Genomic DNA, 18,448 nt, shown 5'->3' with positions numbered 1-18,448 from the left:
GTGCGTGTGTGTGTGTCCTGCACACGCGCGTCTGCGTGTGCTCCGTGAGTGTGGCAGGCTGACGTGCAGCTGCACACAGAGCACGCGTGTGCCCTGCGGAGCGTTTCCTGCCTGGCCGGTGGCACATGCGTGTCTCCACATGTGTGTTCACGCTCTTGTGTGCAGCAGCGGTCGCACACCGAGCTCCCGGGTGCGCACACGCGTGTGTGCGGCAGCACAGCGGCCCGTGGCACGTGTGTGTGTGCGCCAAGGCCTGTCACCTGTCACACACCTGTGCGCCCTTGCACGCTCACAGTCACTCGCATTCACGCGGAGCGGTTACACGTTCATTCACACACCGACACCGCCTCACGCTCACTGGCTGCGCGGCCCCTTTAAGGCCCGAATAGGCTCCGCCCCTCGTTAGGCACCGCCCCTTTTAGGGGGGAGGGGCTCCGCGCGCGCGGGGCTATTTTTAGCACCGGGCGCCGTCACGTGACGCGGAGTGACGTCACCGAATGTTGTTGTCGGGGCGGGCGGGGCCGCGCGGCGAAGATGGAGGAGGAGGCGGGGGGGCGGCGGGGCGCGCGCCGGGCGGCACCGGGGGGACCCCAGGTACGGGCGGCACCGGGGGGGCACCGGGGCGGCACCGGGGCGGCCGCATCGGGGCGGGGCCCCGCGCCGGGGGGGGGCTCCGCGGGATCCGGGACCCCCGCGCGGCTCCGGGGGGGCTCCGTGCGGCGGCGGGGGGGCTGCGATCCCGGAGGTCCGGTGCGGTTCGGAGCGGGGATGGGGGGTTCTGTGCAATGGGGGTGCGGTTCGGGGGGCGCGGGGGGCGCGGGCTGCGCGCCGTGCGGAGCGGGGGGGGGCCGCATGGGGACCCCCGTGCGGGTTTGGGGGGGCTGCAGCGGGGGGAGCCCTGCGCGGGTCGGGGGGGCTGCAGCGGGGCCCGGGCGCAGCGCGGGAGGGGGGGCAGGGGGGGTCCCGGTGTGCTCGGGGAGGGGCTCCGGTGGGGGCCCCGCTGCGGGTCGGGGGGGCTGCACTGGGGGTCCCGTTGCGATCCGGTGCGGGGGCTGCAGGAGGGGACCCCGGTGCGGGTGGGGGGCTCCTGTGCATTCCGGGGTCCCGGTGCGGCTCGAGGGGGAAGCGCGCCCGTGCAACGGGGGTATCCTGCAGCCCGGAGAGCCCTCGTGCAATTCGGGGGAGCCCCGCAGTTTCGGGGGTCCCGCTGCCATCGGGGGGTCCCGCTGCGGTTCGGCGGGGCCCTGCAATGAGCGGTCCCGGCGCGGCTCGGGGGGCGCGGTGCGGCTCGGGGGGTTCGGTTCGGGTGGGGGTCCCGGTGCCATGGGCCGTGCACGGTGCAGCGGGGGGGGTCCCCGTGCGCTCGGGGGGCCCTGCGGGCTCGGGGCTCCCGCAGTGTCGGGGGGCCCGTGCGCCGGCACGGCGGCGGCTCCGCAGCGCGGCCGGGGGGGCCGGGGGGGCCCCGCTGCACCGCGCCGGGCTCGGCGCTGCCGGCGGCGCCAGTGCCGCGTTCCCCCGCCGTGGGGTCCGTCCCGCCGCGTGGCCCTCGCGGGTGACGCCCCCAGACCCCGATCTTGGGGTGACGCCTCACGTTGGGGGGGTCGCAGCAGCGGGGAGCTCGCGGGGAGGGGGGGGGGGGTCAGCGTGTGTCCCCCCTCCTCCAGCCGTGTCCTTACGGGGGTCCCATCCGTGTCCCCGTGGGGTGGCACGGCCGGGGCTCCTTGCCTGTTATCCCCCTGGGCTCCCCCTCTGCGGGGCCCCCCCTTTTCCTGCAGAGCTTTGTGTAACGCTGCGACCCCCAGGTCCCTTCTGGGGGTGCCCCCAGCCCACCCCCCATCCCAGGGGAACACCGGAGGGGAGGGGGCCACATCCCGCCCGGGGTGGGTGCTCATGGGGGGCTCGGTGCGGGCTCAGAGCCCCCCATTTGCTGCGGGGGGACCTTTTCGGGGGTCCCGCGGTGCTGACAGGCGCTTGGTCCCGCAGGGCTCCCGGGCGGCGCGGGCACAGTCCCGGTGCCCCGGCCGGCGCTGACGGACACGCGCCTCTGCGAGCCCCCCCGGCACCCGCGGGCCACCATGGACCCCCAGAGCGACACAGGTGAGAGCCCGAGGGGGGCTGCGCCCGCTGGGCACCGCTGCGAGAGCCGGGCCCTGCCCCTGGGCACCGCCGTGTCCCCCCTGGGCACCGCCGTGTCCCCCTGGGCACCGCCGTGTCCCCTGTCCCCGCCGTGCCCCCCCAGCGTGGCACCCAGCAGATATCGGGGTACCGGGGGGCCGCAGCTCCAGCGGGGGCACATCCGTGCCAAACGGGGGTACCGGGGGGCACCCCCTGCCCCGCTTATCCCAGCCCGTGCCCCTGCCCCCCTGCCGGTGCTCCCGGGCCCCGCTGGGAGGGGAAACTGAGGCACGGCTGGCGGCACCGTCGTGGCACGGCTCACACGTGGCTCTTTATGGCACCGGGGGCGGGTCCCCGCTGCCCCCCGGGGTGCCACGCGTGGGGACAGGGACAGCCAACCGTGGTGGCCGCCAGGGCCGTGCCCGCGCTGTCCCGGTTCCCGCCCTATAATTATCCCGGGGGGAACTCCGGCGACATCTGGACGCGCTGGTGTCCCCCCCCCCTTCCACCACCCCGAGGGGACACGCGGCAGCGCCGACACCGCGGCCTCCGCAGGGGAAACTGAGGCACGGGGCGGTGGTAGCGGGTGTCCCCTCTGTCCCCAGCCCGCCCCCCCGGGCCGCCCGCCGGTATTTGCGGAGCGGCCGCGGGGCTGGAGCGCGGCCCGGCCGTGCCTGGCACGGGGCTGGCACGCGGCGCGGTGGCACGGGGACACGGCCGGGCCACCTCTGCCATCCCCGGCCGCTTCCCGCGGGGTCCCTTCCCGGCTTTGGGGCTGTTTGGAGGCGTTTGGGGACCCCTCGGGGGTGCTGAGCTGGGAGGGCTCGGCCAGGCTGGGGATGTGGCAGAGGCCACCCCTGCGCTCAGTCAGCCCTCGGGGGTCCCCAATCGGCCCTCGGGGGTCCCCAATCGGCCCCCGGGTGCTCCGTGACCCCCCCAGGCCTCCTTTTCCCGCCCCCATCCCAGAACCGGGGGGTCCCTTGGGTGCAGGTCCCATCTCAGGGTGCAGCCCTCTCCCTCCCCTCCTCCTCCCTCCCGGAGTTCTGGGGGTCCCCACTGCTCCCCCAACATCCCTGAGGGTCCCCCAGGTGTGCCACCACCTCTGGGAGGGGCTCCGCGGGCCGGGCCCCCCCCTCTGCCCTGCTGTGGGAGCCAGGACAGGAGTCTGGGCTGGGATTTGGGGTGCGACCACCGGGAAAGGGGGTCCGGGAGCCGGGCGGGCCCATTCCCGCGGCCTCCTGCCCGCTGGCAGCACCAGAAATAGCCGGGCTGACGTCAAGGCCCAAAGCACCCCGGGGGGGGGGGCAGCGGGGGGGTCGCGGGGTGTCCCAGAAATATCCCGGCTATTAAAAGTCTTGGCTCGGGATTAACGCCTGGTAAATAAACGTGGCGCTGCCGGGGGGGTTACGCACGGTCTGGGCGCCTGGGGGGGGGGCGTGGGGGGGTCCCCAGTCCCCGAAAAGGGGGGGGGGGATTCCACACCTCCTCAGCACGGTGTCACCCCCCCGCCCCTGCCCTGCCCAGGGTTGTCCCTGCAGAGCCGCTTGGGGACAGGCACCGATGCGGTGGGAAATGTGCTGAGCTGGCCCCCCCAGCCCCTCTTGGGGGGCTCCTGTGGGGCACTCGGGGGGTCTGGAGTGCGCTGAGGGGGGCGGGGGGGTCCTCGGCAAGTGGGGCTAATCCCCCCCCCCCCCCCCCCCCCATCCCAGCACATCCCAGCTTTGGTTCCGGCAGCGCTGATTAACGCGGATTAACGTCCCTGGCAATTAGGGGGATGTGGGATGGAGCTGGGGGGTCCTGGGCACCCCAGGGCTGCCCGTGCCCCCCCCCCCCCCCAGCCCCCGGGGCAGTTGGGGGATGCAGCTGGGTCTGGGGGAGGGGGGGGCACACAGCGCATCCCCTGCCGGGATCTGCCGTGGCCCCCCCGGCACAATTCCCTATTTATAGCCGGCTCCTCCCGTGCGCCGGCTATTCCCAGGCGCCAGAGAGAATAGCCTGGATTGGGGGGGGGGGGCGTGGGTGAGGGGGGGTCCTTCGGCCCTGCCCTGCCTGCACTGGGGGGGCTGCATTGGCTCCCATCACCCCAAAACCCAGGGATGCTCTGTGACCCCCAGCCCCACCCGCCGGGGTGGGATTTGGGGGGGCTGGGGTTGGGTTTGGGGGTGCACGTGCATCCCCCCCCCCCACCCTCCCAGTTCCCAGCCCGTTCAGGGGGTCCCGGGTGTCTCTCTGCAGAGGGGGGGTCCGGCCGTGAGCCCCCGCTGGAGCTGCTGCCCCGTGTCCCCCTGCACGCTGCCTTGCCCGCCCCAGGTGAGTGGGGGCGGCCCCCCGTGCCCCCCAAAACCCGGTGACACCGCCCCAAACCCGGTGACACCGCCCCAAACCTGGTGACACCGCCCCAAACCCGGTGACACCGCCCCAAACCCGGTGACACGGTCCCAAACCCGGTGACACGGCCCCACACCTGGTGACACGGCCCCAAACCCAGTGACACGGCCCCAAACCCGGTGACACCGCCCCAAACCCGGTGACACCGCCCCAAACCTGGTGACGCCCCCCACAGGTGTGCGGGGGGGGAGCTGCTGAACACGAGCGTGTTCAGGTGTGTAAAGGGAGTACCCCCCCTTGCACCAACGCGTGTGCAAGGTGCAGCCCCCAGCCCCTCCCATGTCCCCTTTCCGTGGGACCCCCCCATTGTCCCCACGGGGACCTTTCTGTTTGGGGGAGCCCTGGGCAGCGAGGGGTTAAACCCCCCTGTCCCTCAAGGGGGGGGGGTGGGGGCTGCAGGTGGGGTGTGCCCCCACCCCAAAGCCCCCACTCACCCCAAAATGCCCCCTTGGCACCTCGGGGTGCTGAGACCCCCCCCATTGCACCCCGACATCGCATGGGGCCCTTTGGGGACCCCCGGCTGGGGGCAGCTGCAGGACCCCGGTGTACCCCGAAATACCCCTGGGAGAGCCGAACCCCGGGGCTGGATGGGAATGGGGGGGTCTGTCTGTCCTTGGGGGGGTCTGTCTGTCCTTGTGGGGGTGCAGGAGGACCCCGGTGTACCCCCAAATACCCGCGGGAGAGCCGAACCCCGGGGCTGGATGGGACTGGAGGGGGTCGGGATATGGGGGTGCTGCTTCTCCTTCCTTGGGGGGGCTCTGTGGTACTGGGGGGGCTCTGGCTGTCCTTGGGGGGGGGGTCTCTCAGTGGCGGGGTTGGGGGGGGGTCTGTGCCCCCTCTCCGTGCACGGTGACGTCCGTGGGTCCGTGTGGGGACGGGGACACGTCAGTGCCCGAGGGAGGGGGCTCGGCTGGGCTGGGCTGGGCTGGGTTGGGGGGGGGGCTCATTGACATGCACCACGTGCCCCCCCCCGCCCGCCCCCGCCTTCCTGTGTGCGTGGGGCCGCCCCCCCCCCACTCCTGCGTGTCCCATCCCTCCCTGTCTGTGCCCCCCGGTTGCTGCTGGGGGGAAATTTTGGGGTTGATCCAAGGAGATGGGGCTGAGGGGAGACCCCCGAGGGCTTCCTTGACACCCCCCCAGAACCCACCCCAAACCATCCCTGACCCCCCCATCCTTGCAGCATCCCCCTTCAATGAGTCCTATCACCCCTGGGACACCCCCAAACCCCTCTGCATCCCCGGAGCCCCCCAAACCTGCCCCTCAAAGCCCTCCCAGCCCCCTCCATCCTTCCCGGCGTGTCCCCATCCCATCTCCCCCCCGACCCAGCGTGTCCGGCAGGGCCGGAGGGGCCGGAGGGGCCGGGGCCCGAGGCGGGGGTGGACGCGGGGCTGGCGGCGGCGCGGGAGCAGCAGCTGCAGCGGGAGCTGGTGGCCCTGAAGCAGCAGCAGCAGCTCCAGAAGCAGCTGCTCTTCGCCGAGTTCCAGAAGCAGCACGAGCACCTCACCCGCCAGCACCAGGTCCAGCTCCAGAAGCACCTCAAGGTGGGTGGAAGGGGGGCATGGCTGGGGCTGGGGAGGGGATTTGGGGGTGCTGGAGGTGTGGGGGATCTGGGGGTGGATGGAGCTGGGGGAAGTCACCAGTCTGGGGGAGATGGGGCTTTTAGAGGGGTATTGGGGATGATGGAGCTTTTGGGGGGGTACTGAGGAGGATGGAGATGTGGGGTGTCACCCATTGGGGGGGAATGGGGCTTTTAGAGGGGTACTGGGGATGATGGAGATGGGGGGTGTCACCAGTCTGGGGGGGGAGATGGGGCTTTTAGAGGGGTATTGGGGATGATGGAGCCATTGGGGGGATACAGGGAGTGATGGAGCCGTGGGGTGTCACTGATGGAGGGTGAGGGAGCCATTGGGGGAGCACTGGGGGTGCCAGCACCATGGGGCACCTGCTCTTGGGGCCGGGGGTGTCACTGATGGACGGTGAGGGAGTCATTGAGGGGATGAAGCTTTTGGGGGGCACATTGGGGGTGCCAGCACCATGGGGCACCTGCTCTTGGGGCTGGGGGTGCCACTGATGGAGGGTGAGGGAGCCATTGAGGGGATGGAGCTTTTGGGGAGGCACTGGGGGTGCCAGCACCATGGGGCACCTGCTCTTGGGGTGTCACTGATGGAGGATGAGGGAGCCACTGGGGGGACACGGGGGGTTCCAGCGCCCCCCTCGGGGCCGGGGCTGAGGGGGGGTCCTGGGGCCGTGCCCGGGGTCCCACGGCGGTGCCCCCTCCCCACAGCAGCAGCAGGAGGCCCTGGCAGCGCGGCGGCAGCAGGAGCTGGAGCAGCAGCGGCAGCGGGAGCGGCAGGAGCTGGAGCAGCAGCGCCTGGAGCAGCTCCAAAGCCTGCGCCCCAAGGAGCGGGGCCGTGACAGTGAGTGGGGGGGCTGGGGGGGGATGTGGGGGTGCAGCGGGGCTGGAGGGGAGGGGGCTGTGCTGCCCCCCTGACCCCCCTGTGCCCCCAGGTGCCATCGCCAGCACGGAGGTGAAGCTGAAGCTCCAGGAATTCCTGCTCAGCAAGACGAAGGAGCCGGGCCCTGGCCCCCCCAACCATTCCCTCCCCCAGCACCCCAAATGTTGGTAGGTGCCCCCGAGCCCCCCTAGGACGCCCCCCGAGGCACTTTGGGGGTGACCCGGGTGTCCCAGCAGGGTCTCTGCCACCTTTCCCCCCCCCTGCAGGGCTCACCACACCTCGTTGGACCAGAGTTCCCCCCCCCAGACCGGCAGCCCGGGGACCCCCCCGTCCTACAAGCTCCCCCTCCTCGGCACCTACGACGGCCGGGACGATTTCCCGCTCCGCAAAACCGGTGGGTGGCGGCGGGGACAGGGCGGGCGTGCCACGCCCGTTGGGGGTGACGGTGACAATCCCGGTGACAATCCTGGTGACAATCCCGGTGACACGCTTGTGTCCCCAGCGTCCGAGCCCAACCTGAAGGTGCGCTCGCGGCTGAAGCAGAAGGTGGCGGAGCGGAGGAGCAGCCCCCTCCTGCGGCGCCGCGACGGCTCCGTGCTCAGCGCCTTCCGCAAGCGCCACGTGGAGATCACCGGTGCGTGCCGGGGACACCGCGGGGACACCGCGGGGACACGGGCTGGGCTCGCTCACCAGGTCACCCAGGGCTTCCCCAGAGCCCCCGTGGCCTCTCGTGGCTGGGGTGACACATGTGACACGTGTGAGGTGTCAGGGTGTGACAGGCCGTGTGATACGGAGCAGTGTCAGGGTGTGACACACTGTGTGACACAGAGCAGTGTCCCTGTGCCCATGTGACACACGTGTGTCCTGCAGTGTGGTGTGACATGGGGCAGTGTCTGTGTGACACAGAGCAGTGTCCCCATGCCCATGTGACAGAGGGTAGTGTCCTCGTGCCCGTGTGACACACGCATGTCCTGCAGTGTCAGTGTGACACGGGGCAGTATCCTCATGCCCTTGTGACACATGTGTCAGTGTGTGACACGGGGCAGCGTCCCCATGCCTGTGTGACACAGAGCAGTGTCCCCATGCCCATGAGACATGGAACAGTGTCCCCATACCTGTGTGACAAAGAGCAGTGTCCCCATGCTTATGTGACACCCGTGTCCCCTGCAGTGCCTGTGTGTGACACACCTGTGTCCCCATGCCTGTATGACACGGGGCAGTGTCCCCATGCCCGTGTGACACCCGTGTCCCCCGCAGTGTCTGTGTGTGACACAGCTGTGTCCCCAGGCCCGTGTGACACCGGGCAGTGTCCCCATACCCGTGTGACACCCGTGTCCCCCGCAGTGTCTGTGTGTGACACACCTGTGTCCCCAGGCCCGTGTGACACCGGGCAGTGTCCCCATGCCCGTGTGACACCCCCATGTCCCCCGCAGTGTCATCGGTCTGCAGCAGCGCCCCCGGGTCGGGGCCCAGCTCCCCCAACAGCTCCCACGGTGCCCACAATGGCCTGGCCGCCTCTGTCCCCAACATCCACAGCGAGGTACGGCCCCACGGGGACAGGGACAGGGACATGCGGGTGGGAGGGGTCAGTGCTTTCCTGTCCCCACACGTGTTAGTGGCATGTCGTGTTCCCACCGTGCTGGTGTCGTGTCCCCACATGTTGGTGTCCTGTCCCTACACGTGTTTGTGGCCTGTCCTGTCCCCACCGTGCTGGTGTCCTGTCCCCACATGTGTTGGTGACCTGTCCTGTCCCCACATGTGTTGGTGGCGTGTTCCCACAAGCGTTGGTGGCCTGTTGTGTCCCTGCATGTGTTGGTGGTGTGTCCCCACACTTTTTGGTGTCCTGTCCCCACACATGTTGGTGGCCTGTCCTGTCCCTACGCATGCTGGTATTCTGTCCCTACACGTGCTGTCCTGTCTGTCCCGTGATGTCCCCCACGGGTGTTGATGCCACGTTTGCCGTGTGGTGCCACAGCAGCTCCTGCCCCAGCCCCGCGCCCTGGCCCTGGACGGGGCCCAGCTCAGCCTCTACACGTCCCCATCGCTGCCCAACCTCTCCCTGGGGCTGCAGGCCACTGTCACCGTCACCAGTGCCCACCTCCCCGTGAGTGGGGGCACGGGGACTCTGGGCTGGGTGGCACTGGGACCCTGGGCTGGGTGGCACTGGGACTTGGCTGGTGGGACATGGGGAACCCCACAGGGGGTGGCAGGGGGACCTGGAACTCCACAGAGGGAACATGAGGGGGACGTGGGGACACCGTGGCGGGTGGCACTGGGACATGGAACCCCGTGGCGGGGGGGATATGGGGATGCAGTGGGGGGTGGCCTGGGGGGCCTGGCACCCTGCAGCAGGAATGTGGGGACCCCACAGGGGTGGCACAGGGACATGGCAGCTGTGGGGCGATGTGGGGACCCCACAGGGGTGGCACAGGGAGCCCACAGGGGTGGCACAGGGAGCTGTTAGCCCTGGGGCAGTGTGGGGACCCCCAGTGTCACAGCTGTCCCCGCAGGTGTCCCCCAAGCTGTCGCCGCAGGCGGAGGGCGAGCGGCCGGGGGTGCCCCCGGGGGTGTCCCCGCTGCGCCCCGGGGCCGCCCTCACCGGGAAGTTCCTGAGCACATCCTCGATCCCGGGCTGCCTGCTGGGGGTGGCCCTGGATGGGGGGGACGCCCCGGCCGGGTCCCCATCCCTGCTGCAGCACGTGCTGCTGCTGGAGCAGGCGCGGCAGCAGAGCACCCTCATTGCTGGTGAGCCCTGTGTGCCTGCTGCCTGTCCCCTCTGTGTCCCCTCAGTGTCCCCCTGCTCCTCCCTTAGTGTCTAGTGTCTCCCTGATCCCTCCTCGGTGTCCCCTCAGTCCTCCCTCAGTGTTCCCCTGATCCCTCCTTGGTGTCCCTTCAGTGTCCCTCTGGTCCCCTCTCAGTGTCCCCCTTGATCCCTCCTCAGTGTCTCCCTGATCCTCCCTCAGTGTCCCCTTGGTCTTCCCTCAGTGTCCCCCTTATCGCCCCCCGCCCAGTGTCCCTTCAGTCCTTTCTCAGTGTCCCCCTAATCCCCCCTGAGTGTCCCCCCAGTGTTGCCCCAGTCCCCCTCCAGTGTCCCCCCAGTACTTCCCCAGTTTGCCCCATTTCCCCCCCCAGTCCTGCCCAGTTCACCCCTCTTTCCCAGTTCCCCCAGTCTGTCCCGCATTTCCCCAGCGCTCCAGGGTGGCTCTGACCCGGTGTCCCCATGTCCCCGGTGTCCCCCTGCACGGGCAGTCCCCGCTGGTGATGGGGTGGATCGGGGGGCTCTGTGGGGCTCGGGGTGGCTCTGACCCGGTGTCCCCGTGTCCCCGCAGTGCCCCTGCACGGGCAGTCCCCGCTGGTGGCGGCGGAGCGGGCCGGGGCTCCCCGCGGCGGGGGCAGCAAGCTGCCGCGGCACCGGCCCCTGAGCCGCACGCAGTCCTCGCCGCTGCCGCAGAGCCCCCAGGCGCTGCCCCACGGGCCCCTCCAGCAGCACTTCCTGGACAAGCAGCAGCTCCAGCTGGCCAAGGTGGGGCATGGGGGGCGTGCGGGGTGGGTGTTGGGGAGCTTTGGGGCACCACTGACCCCCAAAGTACAGCAGGGGGAGCAGTGCGAGCAGGGGAAACTGAGGCGCAGGGTGGGAAATTGGGGAAGGGCTGGCCAAAGGTGTGTGGGGTGGCTGTGGGGTGACTGGGGCGTGGGATGGATGCAGGGCACGGGGTGGGTGCAGGGGGGCCATGGGGTGACCCTCACTTAACCCCCGTGCCCCCCCAGCTGCTCCCCAAGGGGGCGGAGCTGGCCCGGCAGCCCCCCACCCACCCCGAGGAGACGGAGGAGGAGCTGACGGAGCAGCAATCGCCCCCCCCGGGGGAGAGGGGCCCCCCCGGCCCCCCCCTCGGCCCCCCCATCGCCCTGGTGTCCCCAGAGGCCGGGGACCCCCCAGAGCAGCCCCAGGACCCCGAGGGCTGCCAGGAGCCAGGGGACAGCGGGGACGAGGCCGAGGCCCCTGGGGACCCCGACGTCACTGAGCTGGGGGTCACCTACAAGCAGGTGAGACTTTGGGGGGCACCCAGACGCTCCCTGAATCTCCAGCACCCCCTGCCCTCCCCCCAGCCATGTCGTGTGTGTCCCCCCCCCCCGTTTTTGGGGACGCTGCCGCAGCGATGACTCGCAAGGGTCGGTGACTCATCCCCCCCTCTGTCCCCTGTCCCCGCCGCCCCCACACCGTGACCCCCCCGTCGGTGAGTCACTCACCCCCTCCCCTCCCCAGGTGTACCCCGAGGCGCCGCTGCAGCTCTTCCCCGCGCCCCCCCTGGGGGTCCTGGCTCTGCCCCACGCCGCCCTCGCCCGCACGCAATCGTCCCCGGCCAGCGTCAAACCCCCCCAGCCCGAGGGGCCCCCCAAGCACCTCTTCACCACAGGTAAGGTACTGAGGGACGGGGGGGTCCCTGTGCCCTGGGGGTGCTGGGATGTGGGGGGCTCCTGTCCCATGGGGTGGCTGTGTCCCCCCCCCTCTGAGGGTCCCATTCTGTGGTGGGGCTGTGGATGTTCCTCTCCTGTGGGATTCCCTTCTTCCCTGGGGTTCCCAATCCTGGGGGTGCCCAGGGATCCCCCAACTCCATAGGATCCCTCTGTCCCCTGGGGTCCCCCTACCCCATAGGATCCCTCTGTCCCCTGGGGTCCCTCAGTGCCACAGGATCCCTCTGTCCCCTGGATTCCCAATATTTTGGAGTGTTCTGGGGTCCCCCTACCCCATAGGGATCCCTCTGTCCCTTGGGGTTCCCAATACTTTAGAATGTTCTGGGGTCCCCCAACTCCACAGGATCCCTCTGTCCCTTGGGTTCCCAATATTTTGGAATGTCCTGGGGTTCCTCAGTGCCACAGGATCCCTCTGTCCCCTGGGGTTCCCAATACCTGGGGGTGCCTGGTGTCCCCAATCCCATGGATTCCCTTTGTCTCCCGGGGTTCCCCACACCTCGGGGTGCCCAGAGATCCCTGTACCCCCGGGGCTGCCCCTCCCTGGGGGTGTCCCGGGGTGCCAGCTGTGCCAGCTGTGCCGTGCCAGGTGTGGTGTACGACACGTTCATGCTGAAGCACCAGTGCACCTGTGGGAACACCACCATCCACCCCGAGCACGCCGGCCGCATCCAGAGCATCTGGTCCCGGCTGCAGGAGACGGGGCTGCTGGGCAAGTGTGAGGTGAGGGGGGGCTCCCCAAGTCCTGGGTGGGGGGTCAGGGTGGCACAGGGAGCCCAGGGGGCTCAGCCTGTGCCCCTTCCCAGCGGATCCGGGGCAGGAAGGCGACGCTGGAGGAGATCCAGACGGTGCACTCGGAGCACCACGCGCTGCTCTACGGCACCAGCCCCCTGAACCGCCAGAAACTGGACAGCAAAAAGCTGCTGGGTGGGTGCTGGGGGGCCCCCCGATGCCTGGGAACCCCCTCTCTGGAGCTGGGGTCACCTTGCTGCCCTGTTCCTTGTGATCCCTCTGTTCCCTGTGGGTCTCCATCCCCTGGGGCGTCCAGGAGAGTCCGTGTCCCATGGAGGGTCCCGGTCCTTGGGGTGTTCAGGGGTCCCATGGGGTCCCTCTGTCCTTGGGGTTTCTCCATCCCTTGGGGTGCCTGGGGTTCCCCCTGTCCCCACAGCCTGTCCCGTTGGCTCCTTGTCCCCTGGTGTTCCCCGTCCCTTGGGGTGCCCAAGGGTGCCCTTTTCCCATGGGATCCCCCATCCCCTGGAGTTCCCAATCCCTTGGGGTGCCCTTTTCCCATGGGATCCCCCATTCCCTGGCATTCCCAATCCCTTGGGGTGCCCTTTTCCGATGGGATCCCCCATTCCCTGGCATTCCCAATCCCTTGGGGTGCCCTTTTCCCATGGGATCCCCCCATCCCCTGGCGTTCCCAATCCCCTGGGGTGCTCAGAGGTCCCCTTACCCCAGGGACCCCTGTGTCCCCTTGTCCCCATCACCCCGCAGGTCCCATCACTCCGAAGACGTACGCGGTGCTGCCGTGCGGGGGCATCGGGGTGAGTCTGGGGGCAGGGCTGGGGGTGTCCCCGGGGTGGCTGTGCCCCCGTGACCCCCGGTGTCCCCGCAGGTGGACAGTGACACGGTGTGGAACGAGCTGCACTCGTCCAGCGCGGTGCGCACGGCCGTGGGCTGCCTGCTCGAGCTGGCCTTCAAGGTGGCCGCAGGGGAGGTCAAGGTGAGCGTGTGGCACTGTCACTGCCTCCCTGCACGTGTCCCTCCCTGTCCTGTGCGTGTCCCTCTGCCCCAGTGGTGCCCCAGTGCCACAGGTGTCTCCGTGTCACACACAGATCCCTCTGTGTCCCACCCGTGTCCCTCTGTCCCAGTTGTGCCCCAATACCACACGTCTCTGTGTCACACACACATCCCTCTGTGTGCCATCCATGTCCCTCCCTGTCCCATGCATGTCCCTCTGTCCCATTTGTCCCCAATGCCACACGACCCTCTGTGTCATACAAATGTCCCTCCCTGTCCCACCCATGTCCCACTCAGCCCCAGTTGTGCCCCAATGCCACACACATCTCTGTGTCACACACACACATCCCTCTGTGTCCCATCCATGTCCCTCCCTGTCCCATACATGTCCCTCTGTCCCAGTTGTGCCCCAGTGCCACACGTGTCTCTGTGTCACACACATGTCCCTCTGTGTCCCACTCGTGTCCCTCTCTGTCCCCCAGAATGGCTTTGCTGTCATCCGCCCCCCAGGCCACCACGCCGAGGAGTCCACGGCCATGTGAGTACAGGGACAGGGCTGGGACCCTCACCCAGGGCCACCCCCCTGCCCAGGGCCACCCCTGCACTGATGTCCCTTGTCCCCAGGGGCTTTTGCTTCTTCAACTCCGTGGCCATCTCGGCCAAGCTGCTGCAGCAGCGGCTCAGCGTGGGCAGGATCCTCATCGTGGACTGGGTAAGGGGGGCACAGGGGGGACCCCGCAGGCCTTGGGGCCCGCCTGGGTGGGTGTGGGGGTGTCCCTGAGCCCCGGGTGCCCCCCCAGGACATCCACCACGGCAACGGGACCCAGCAGGCCTTCTACAGCGACCCGCACGTGCTCTACATCTCCCTGCACCGCTACGACGACGGCAACTTCTTCCCGGGCAGCGGGGCCCCCGAGGAGGTACCGGGGGCACTTTGGGGGGTGGGGGTCCCTCCGTGCCCCCCCCGAGGCACGGGGGGGGGGGGTCACTCACCCATGGCTGTGCCCAGGTGGGCAGCGGGCTGGGCGTGGGCTACAACATCAACATCGCCTGGACCGGCGGCGTGGACCCCCCGATCGGGGACGTGGAGTACCTGACAGCCTTCAGGTGGGGGGGCTCTGCCTCGGGGGGGTCCTGAGCCCTTTGGGGGGTTCCTGAGCCTCTTGGTGGGTTCCTGAGCCTTTAGGGGGATTCCTGAGCCTTTAGGGGGATTCCTGAGCCTTTGGGGGCGGTTCCTGAGCCCTTGGGGGGGTTCCTGAGCCTCTGGCGGGGTTCCTGAGCCCTTGGGTGGGATCCTGAGCCCTTTGGGTGGGTTCCTGAGCCTTTGTGGGGGGGTTCCTGAGCCCTTGGGGGGGCTCTGTCCTATGGGAGGTGTCCCTGTATCCTGGGGGAATGGTCTCTGTGCAGTGGGGGGGTCCTTGCATCAGGGGGTCCTCTGGATCCTGAGGGGGTCCCTGCACACCTTGGGGGCTCCTTGCACACCTCGGGGGGGTCCCTGCTCCCTGGGGGGCTCCCCAAGTCCTAGAGGCTGTCCCTGTTCTCAGTGTAGATCCCCATGTCCTGGGGGGCTGTCCCTGTGCTCTGTGAGGATCCCCATGTCCTGGGGGTGTCCCTGCCCTCCTGGGGGGCTCCCCCAGCCCTGGGGGGGTCCCGAGCCGCCGTTGCCCCCCCCAGGACGGTGGTGATGCCCATTGCCAAGGAGTTCTCCCCGGACCTGGTGCTGGTCTCTGCCGGCTTCGACGCCGTCGAGGGCCACCTGTCCCCTCTCGGTGGCTACTCCGTCACCGCCAAGTGTGAGTGGGGGTCTGGGGGCACCCCGGGGGGGGACCCCGGCCCTGCCACCCCTCACCCCCTGCCCGGTGTCCCTGTCCCCCCAGGTTTTGGGCACCTGACCAAGCAGCTGATGATGCTGGCCGGGGGCCGGGTGGTGCTGGCGCTGGAGGGGGGACATGACCTGACGGCCATTTGCGACGCCTCCGAGGCCTGTGTCACCGCCCTGCTCGGCCTCGAGGTACAGGGGACACCCCTGGGGCCACCCCGAGCCCCCCAGCCCTTCCCTGGGGGCGTGCTGGGCTGCACACCCCATGTCGTGTCTCAGTTCCCCCTCGTTGGTTGGTGAGGGGCTCCAGTCCTGTCCTGCTGTGGCTTTGGGGGGGCTGGTGGCAGTCTGGGTGTTCTGGTGGCAGTCTGGGTATGCTGGTGGCATTTTGGGGGTGCTGGTGGCAGTTTGGGTGTTCTGGTGGCAGTCTGGGTATGCTGGTGGCATTTTGGGGGTGCTGGTGGCAGTCTGGGTATGCTGGTGGCAGTTTTGGGTTGCTGGTGGCAGTCTGGGGGTGCTGGTGACAGTCTGGGGATGCTGGTGGCACTTTGGGGATCCTGGTGGCAGTTTGGGGGGGCTGGTAGCAGTCTGAATGTTCTGGTCATGGTTTTGGGTTGCTGGTGACAGTCTGGGTATGCTGGTGGCACTTTGGGTATGCTAGTAGCAGTTTGGGGATCCTGGTGGCAGTTTGGGGGGGCTGGTAGCAGTCTGAGTGTTCTGGTGGCAGTTTTGGGTTGCTGGTGGCACTTTGGGGATGCTGGTAGCAGTTTGAGGATGCTGGTGGCACTTTTGGGAGTCTGACGGGGTGTCCCCCTGCCAGCTGGAGCCCCTGGACCCGGCCCTGCTGCAGCAGAAGCCCAACGTGAACGCAGTGGCCACGCTGGAGAAGGTCATCGAGATCCAGAGTGAGGACGGGGGCACAGGAGCTCCCTGAGGGGTCCCTGGGGCTGGTTCTGTCACAGGCGGGTCATGGGGGGTTCCTGAGGGCTCCCTGGGGCTGGCTCTGTCACAGGGGGGTCACGGGGGGTCCCTGCCCGCTCGGTGCCAGCCCGGTCCCTGTCCCCAGGCCGGCACTGGGGCTCTGTCCGGCGCTTTGCCGCCGCCGTGGGCCGGTCCCTGCTGGAGGCGCAGCGTGGGGACACCGAGGAGGCCGAGACGGTGACAGCCATGGCCCTGCTGTCCGTGGGGGCTGAGCATGGCAGGACGGAGCCACAGGCCAGGTATGACACGGGGGGACATGGGGGTGTGTGACAATGGGGGACATGGGGGTGTGTGACAATGGGGGACATGGGGGGGACGTGAGGGGTGTGACAATGGGGGACACGGGGAGATGTGGGGGTGTGTGACACTGGGGGACACGGGGGGACACAGGTCAGGGTGAATGGAGCCATGTGTGACATGGGGGGGACACAGGGGGTGTGTGACAATGGGACATGGGGGTGTGTGACACCGGGGGGACACAGGGGACATGGAGGGATGTGACAGTAGGGGACAAAGGAAGGTGTGAATGGAGCCAGGTGTGACACCAGGGGGACACAGGGGATGTGTGACACTGGGGGACACTGGGGGTGTGTGACAATGGGACATGGGGGTGTGTGACACTGGGGACACGGGGGTATGAATGGAGCCAGGTGTGACACTGGGGGGACACAGGGGACATGGGGGACACAGGATGGGGGTGAGTGGAGCCAGGTGTGACACTGGGGGGAACTCAGGGGACATGGGGGGACACAAGGGACATGGGGACGGTGTGACACAGGGAGGGTATGACACTGTGGGGACACAGGGAACGTGGAGGGTGTGACTGGGAGACACAGGGGAACACGGGGAGGGTGTGACACTGGGGGGGGGACACAGGGGAACATGGGGAGGGTGTGACACTGGGGGGGGGGACACATGTCCTGTGGGGGGTGACAGACGCTTGTCCCTCCCCTGCCCAGGCCAGCAGAGGAGCCCATGGAGGCTGAGCCCACGCTCTGACCCGCCCGGATCATCCAGCAAACCAAGGAACACCTGGAAAAGATGAAAAACACACACACACAAAAAAAAAAAAATCACAGTAAAAGGAAAAAAAAAATCCAAAACACACAGACAAAAAAAAAACACTAAAAAAAAAAAAAAGACAAAAAAAAAAAAAGGCAGAAATCGAAAGGAAAACCAGAAAAAAAAAGAGGAAAATATTTTCTTTTTCTATTAAAAAGAGGAGAAAAACACAAAAAAATCCCCCCGCCCGTCCTGTGCCCCCGGCTCCCCGCGGTGTTTGCGGTCGTGTCTCTTGTGCAGCAGCAGTTCCACCAGCACCCCCTGTCCCCCCCATGTCCCCCCTTGTCCCCCCGTGTCCCCTGTGTCCATCGGGTCCCCCCCGGCGCTGCCCGGACCCTCCCGGGGCTCCTCGAGATTTTTTTTAGGGTTTTTTCCTTATTTTCCCCTATTTTTGTGTCTCCCCCCCTCGTTCCCTCCCTGGCTCCGTCCGCCCCCCCGGGGGAGGCAATGGGAAATATTCGTGCCTTTAATTAAGTATTTTTTTTTAATGCCTTAATTTCCCTTCATTTTGGGTTTTTCTTAATTTTCTTGGGTTTTTTTTTTTGTTTTCCCTTCGGCCTCCCCGTTTTGGATGGGGACAGGAGACAAAGGGACGAGCCCTGTCCCCAACACCCCCCTCTGTCACTTTGTCACCCCGGCGCCTTTGTTGGGATCAAATTTATCTTTATAGGAGAGGGAAAAACAAAAAACAAAAAAACAAAAAAAAAGGAGAGAAAAAGAAAAAAAAAAAAAGAGGAAAAACCACTTTATTTTCCTGTTTTGTCACCAGCCGGAGGGGCCTCGGAGCGATTTTAGCTTTAAAAGAGAGAAAACCACCCCCCCAAAAAAAAGGGATATAATTTTATTACAGATGGATTATTTAATAGTATTTTTTTAATGGGGGGGCGGAGGGGGCGACTGGGACAGGGACAGCGCGTCGTGGGTTAAATTATTCCGGGGGTGGGCGGGAATTTGGGGTGGTCCCAAATTAGGACAGGGGGCTAAGGGTGTCCTTGTCACCTCCCCTGGGGGGGAAGGACCCGGGTTGAGGGTGAGGAAAGAAGGGGGGGGAATCCTGGGTGTCCCCAACTGTGGGGACACCCCGAGTGTGGTGGGATCCCCGTCCTCTCCCGGGAGAGGAAAACGCCTCTGGATTTGTGGGGAGGGGATCAGGGTCTCCGGCCACCCCGGTTTGCTTTGGGCTGGTGTCCCCCCCCCCCCCCGCCCCGCCGTGTGTCCCCCGTGTCCCCCGGTCCGTCCGTCCGTCCGTCCGTCCCCGCTCACGCTCGCTCTGGGTCTCGGTTCAGTATTTTGTAAGATGTCACCGATGTTCGTCCTTGTATAAATAAACTGTTTCTGGCAATACCCGCCGGGCCCGTGCCTCTGGGGGGGCTGGGGGTGTCCCTCTGTCCCTTTTCCTGTCCCTGTGTCCCTGTCC

At 67.8% G+C, this 18,448-nt stretch overlaps 1 protein-coding gene across 5 annotated transcripts; it reads left to right on the top strand.

Annotated features, from left to right (window-relative positions):
• The first annotated feature begins 446 nt into the window (after positions 1 to 446).
• On the top strand, positions 447 to 18,375 carry HDAC5 (histone deacetylase 5). 5 transcript variants are annotated; one of them, XM_077191000.1, is made up of 27 exons: positions 447 to 594; positions 1,984 to 2,097; positions 4,351 to 4,425; positions 5,842 to 6,044; positions 6,788 to 6,920; positions 7,012 to 7,126; positions 7,226 to 7,353; positions 7,462 to 7,593; positions 8,393 to 8,499; positions 8,935 to 9,063; positions 9,470 to 9,704; positions 10,289 to 10,482; positions 10,728 to 11,003; positions 11,224 to 11,374; positions 12,019 to 12,152; positions 12,236 to 12,356; positions 12,924 to 12,973; positions 13,045 to 13,152; positions 13,652 to 13,707; positions 13,794 to 13,881; positions 13,970 to 14,089; positions 14,179 to 14,276; positions 14,844 to 14,962; positions 15,047 to 15,180; positions 15,809 to 15,893; positions 16,055 to 16,208; positions 16,929 to 18,375. In XM_077191000.1, exons 1-27 carry the CDS (start codon positions 498 to 500, stop codon positions 16,966 to 16,968), a joined length of 3,396 nt encoding a protein of 1,131 aa, XP_077047115.1. In that variant the 5' UTR covers positions 447 to 497; the 3' UTR covers positions 16,969 to 18,375. The 5 variants fall into 5 exon arrangements, with proteins under 5 accessions (XP_077047115.1, XP_077047116.1, XP_077047113.1 ...); XM_077191001.1 differs by having other exon boundaries at positions 5,830 to 6,044; positions 6,791 to 6,920; positions 8,938 to 9,063; XM_077190998.1 differs by having other exon boundaries at positions 5,830 to 6,044; positions 6,791 to 6,920.
• Positions 18,376 to 18,448: the final 73 nt, after the last annotated feature.

This window comes from Agelaius phoeniceus, chromosome 26 (assembly GCF_051311805.1).
Source record: "Agelaius phoeniceus isolate bAgePho1 chromosome 26, bAgePho1.hap1, whole genome shotgun sequence".
NCBI lineage: Eukaryota > Metazoa > Chordata > Aves > Passeriformes > Icteridae > Agelaius > Agelaius phoeniceus.
Note: the sequence above shows the minus strand (reverse complement) of the source record. Positions and strands in the feature narration are given on the sequence as shown.

Excerpts from the sequence above, each read along its gene's own strand:
- HDAC5 (XM_077190997.1), top strand. The coding sequence starts at position 498 with ATGTTGTTGTCGGGGCGGGCGGGGCCGCGCGGCGAAGATGGAGGAGGA. Across the intron at positions 10,483-10,727 it reads AGCAGCTCCAGCTGGCCAAG|CTGCTCCCCAAGGGGGCGGA; the intron begins GTGGGGCATGGG and ends GTGCCCCCCCAG. Across the intron at positions 13,153-13,651 it reads TGGCCGCAGGGGAGGTCAAG|AATGGCTTTGCTGTCATCCG; the intron begins GTGAGCGTGTGG and ends TCTGTCCCCCAG.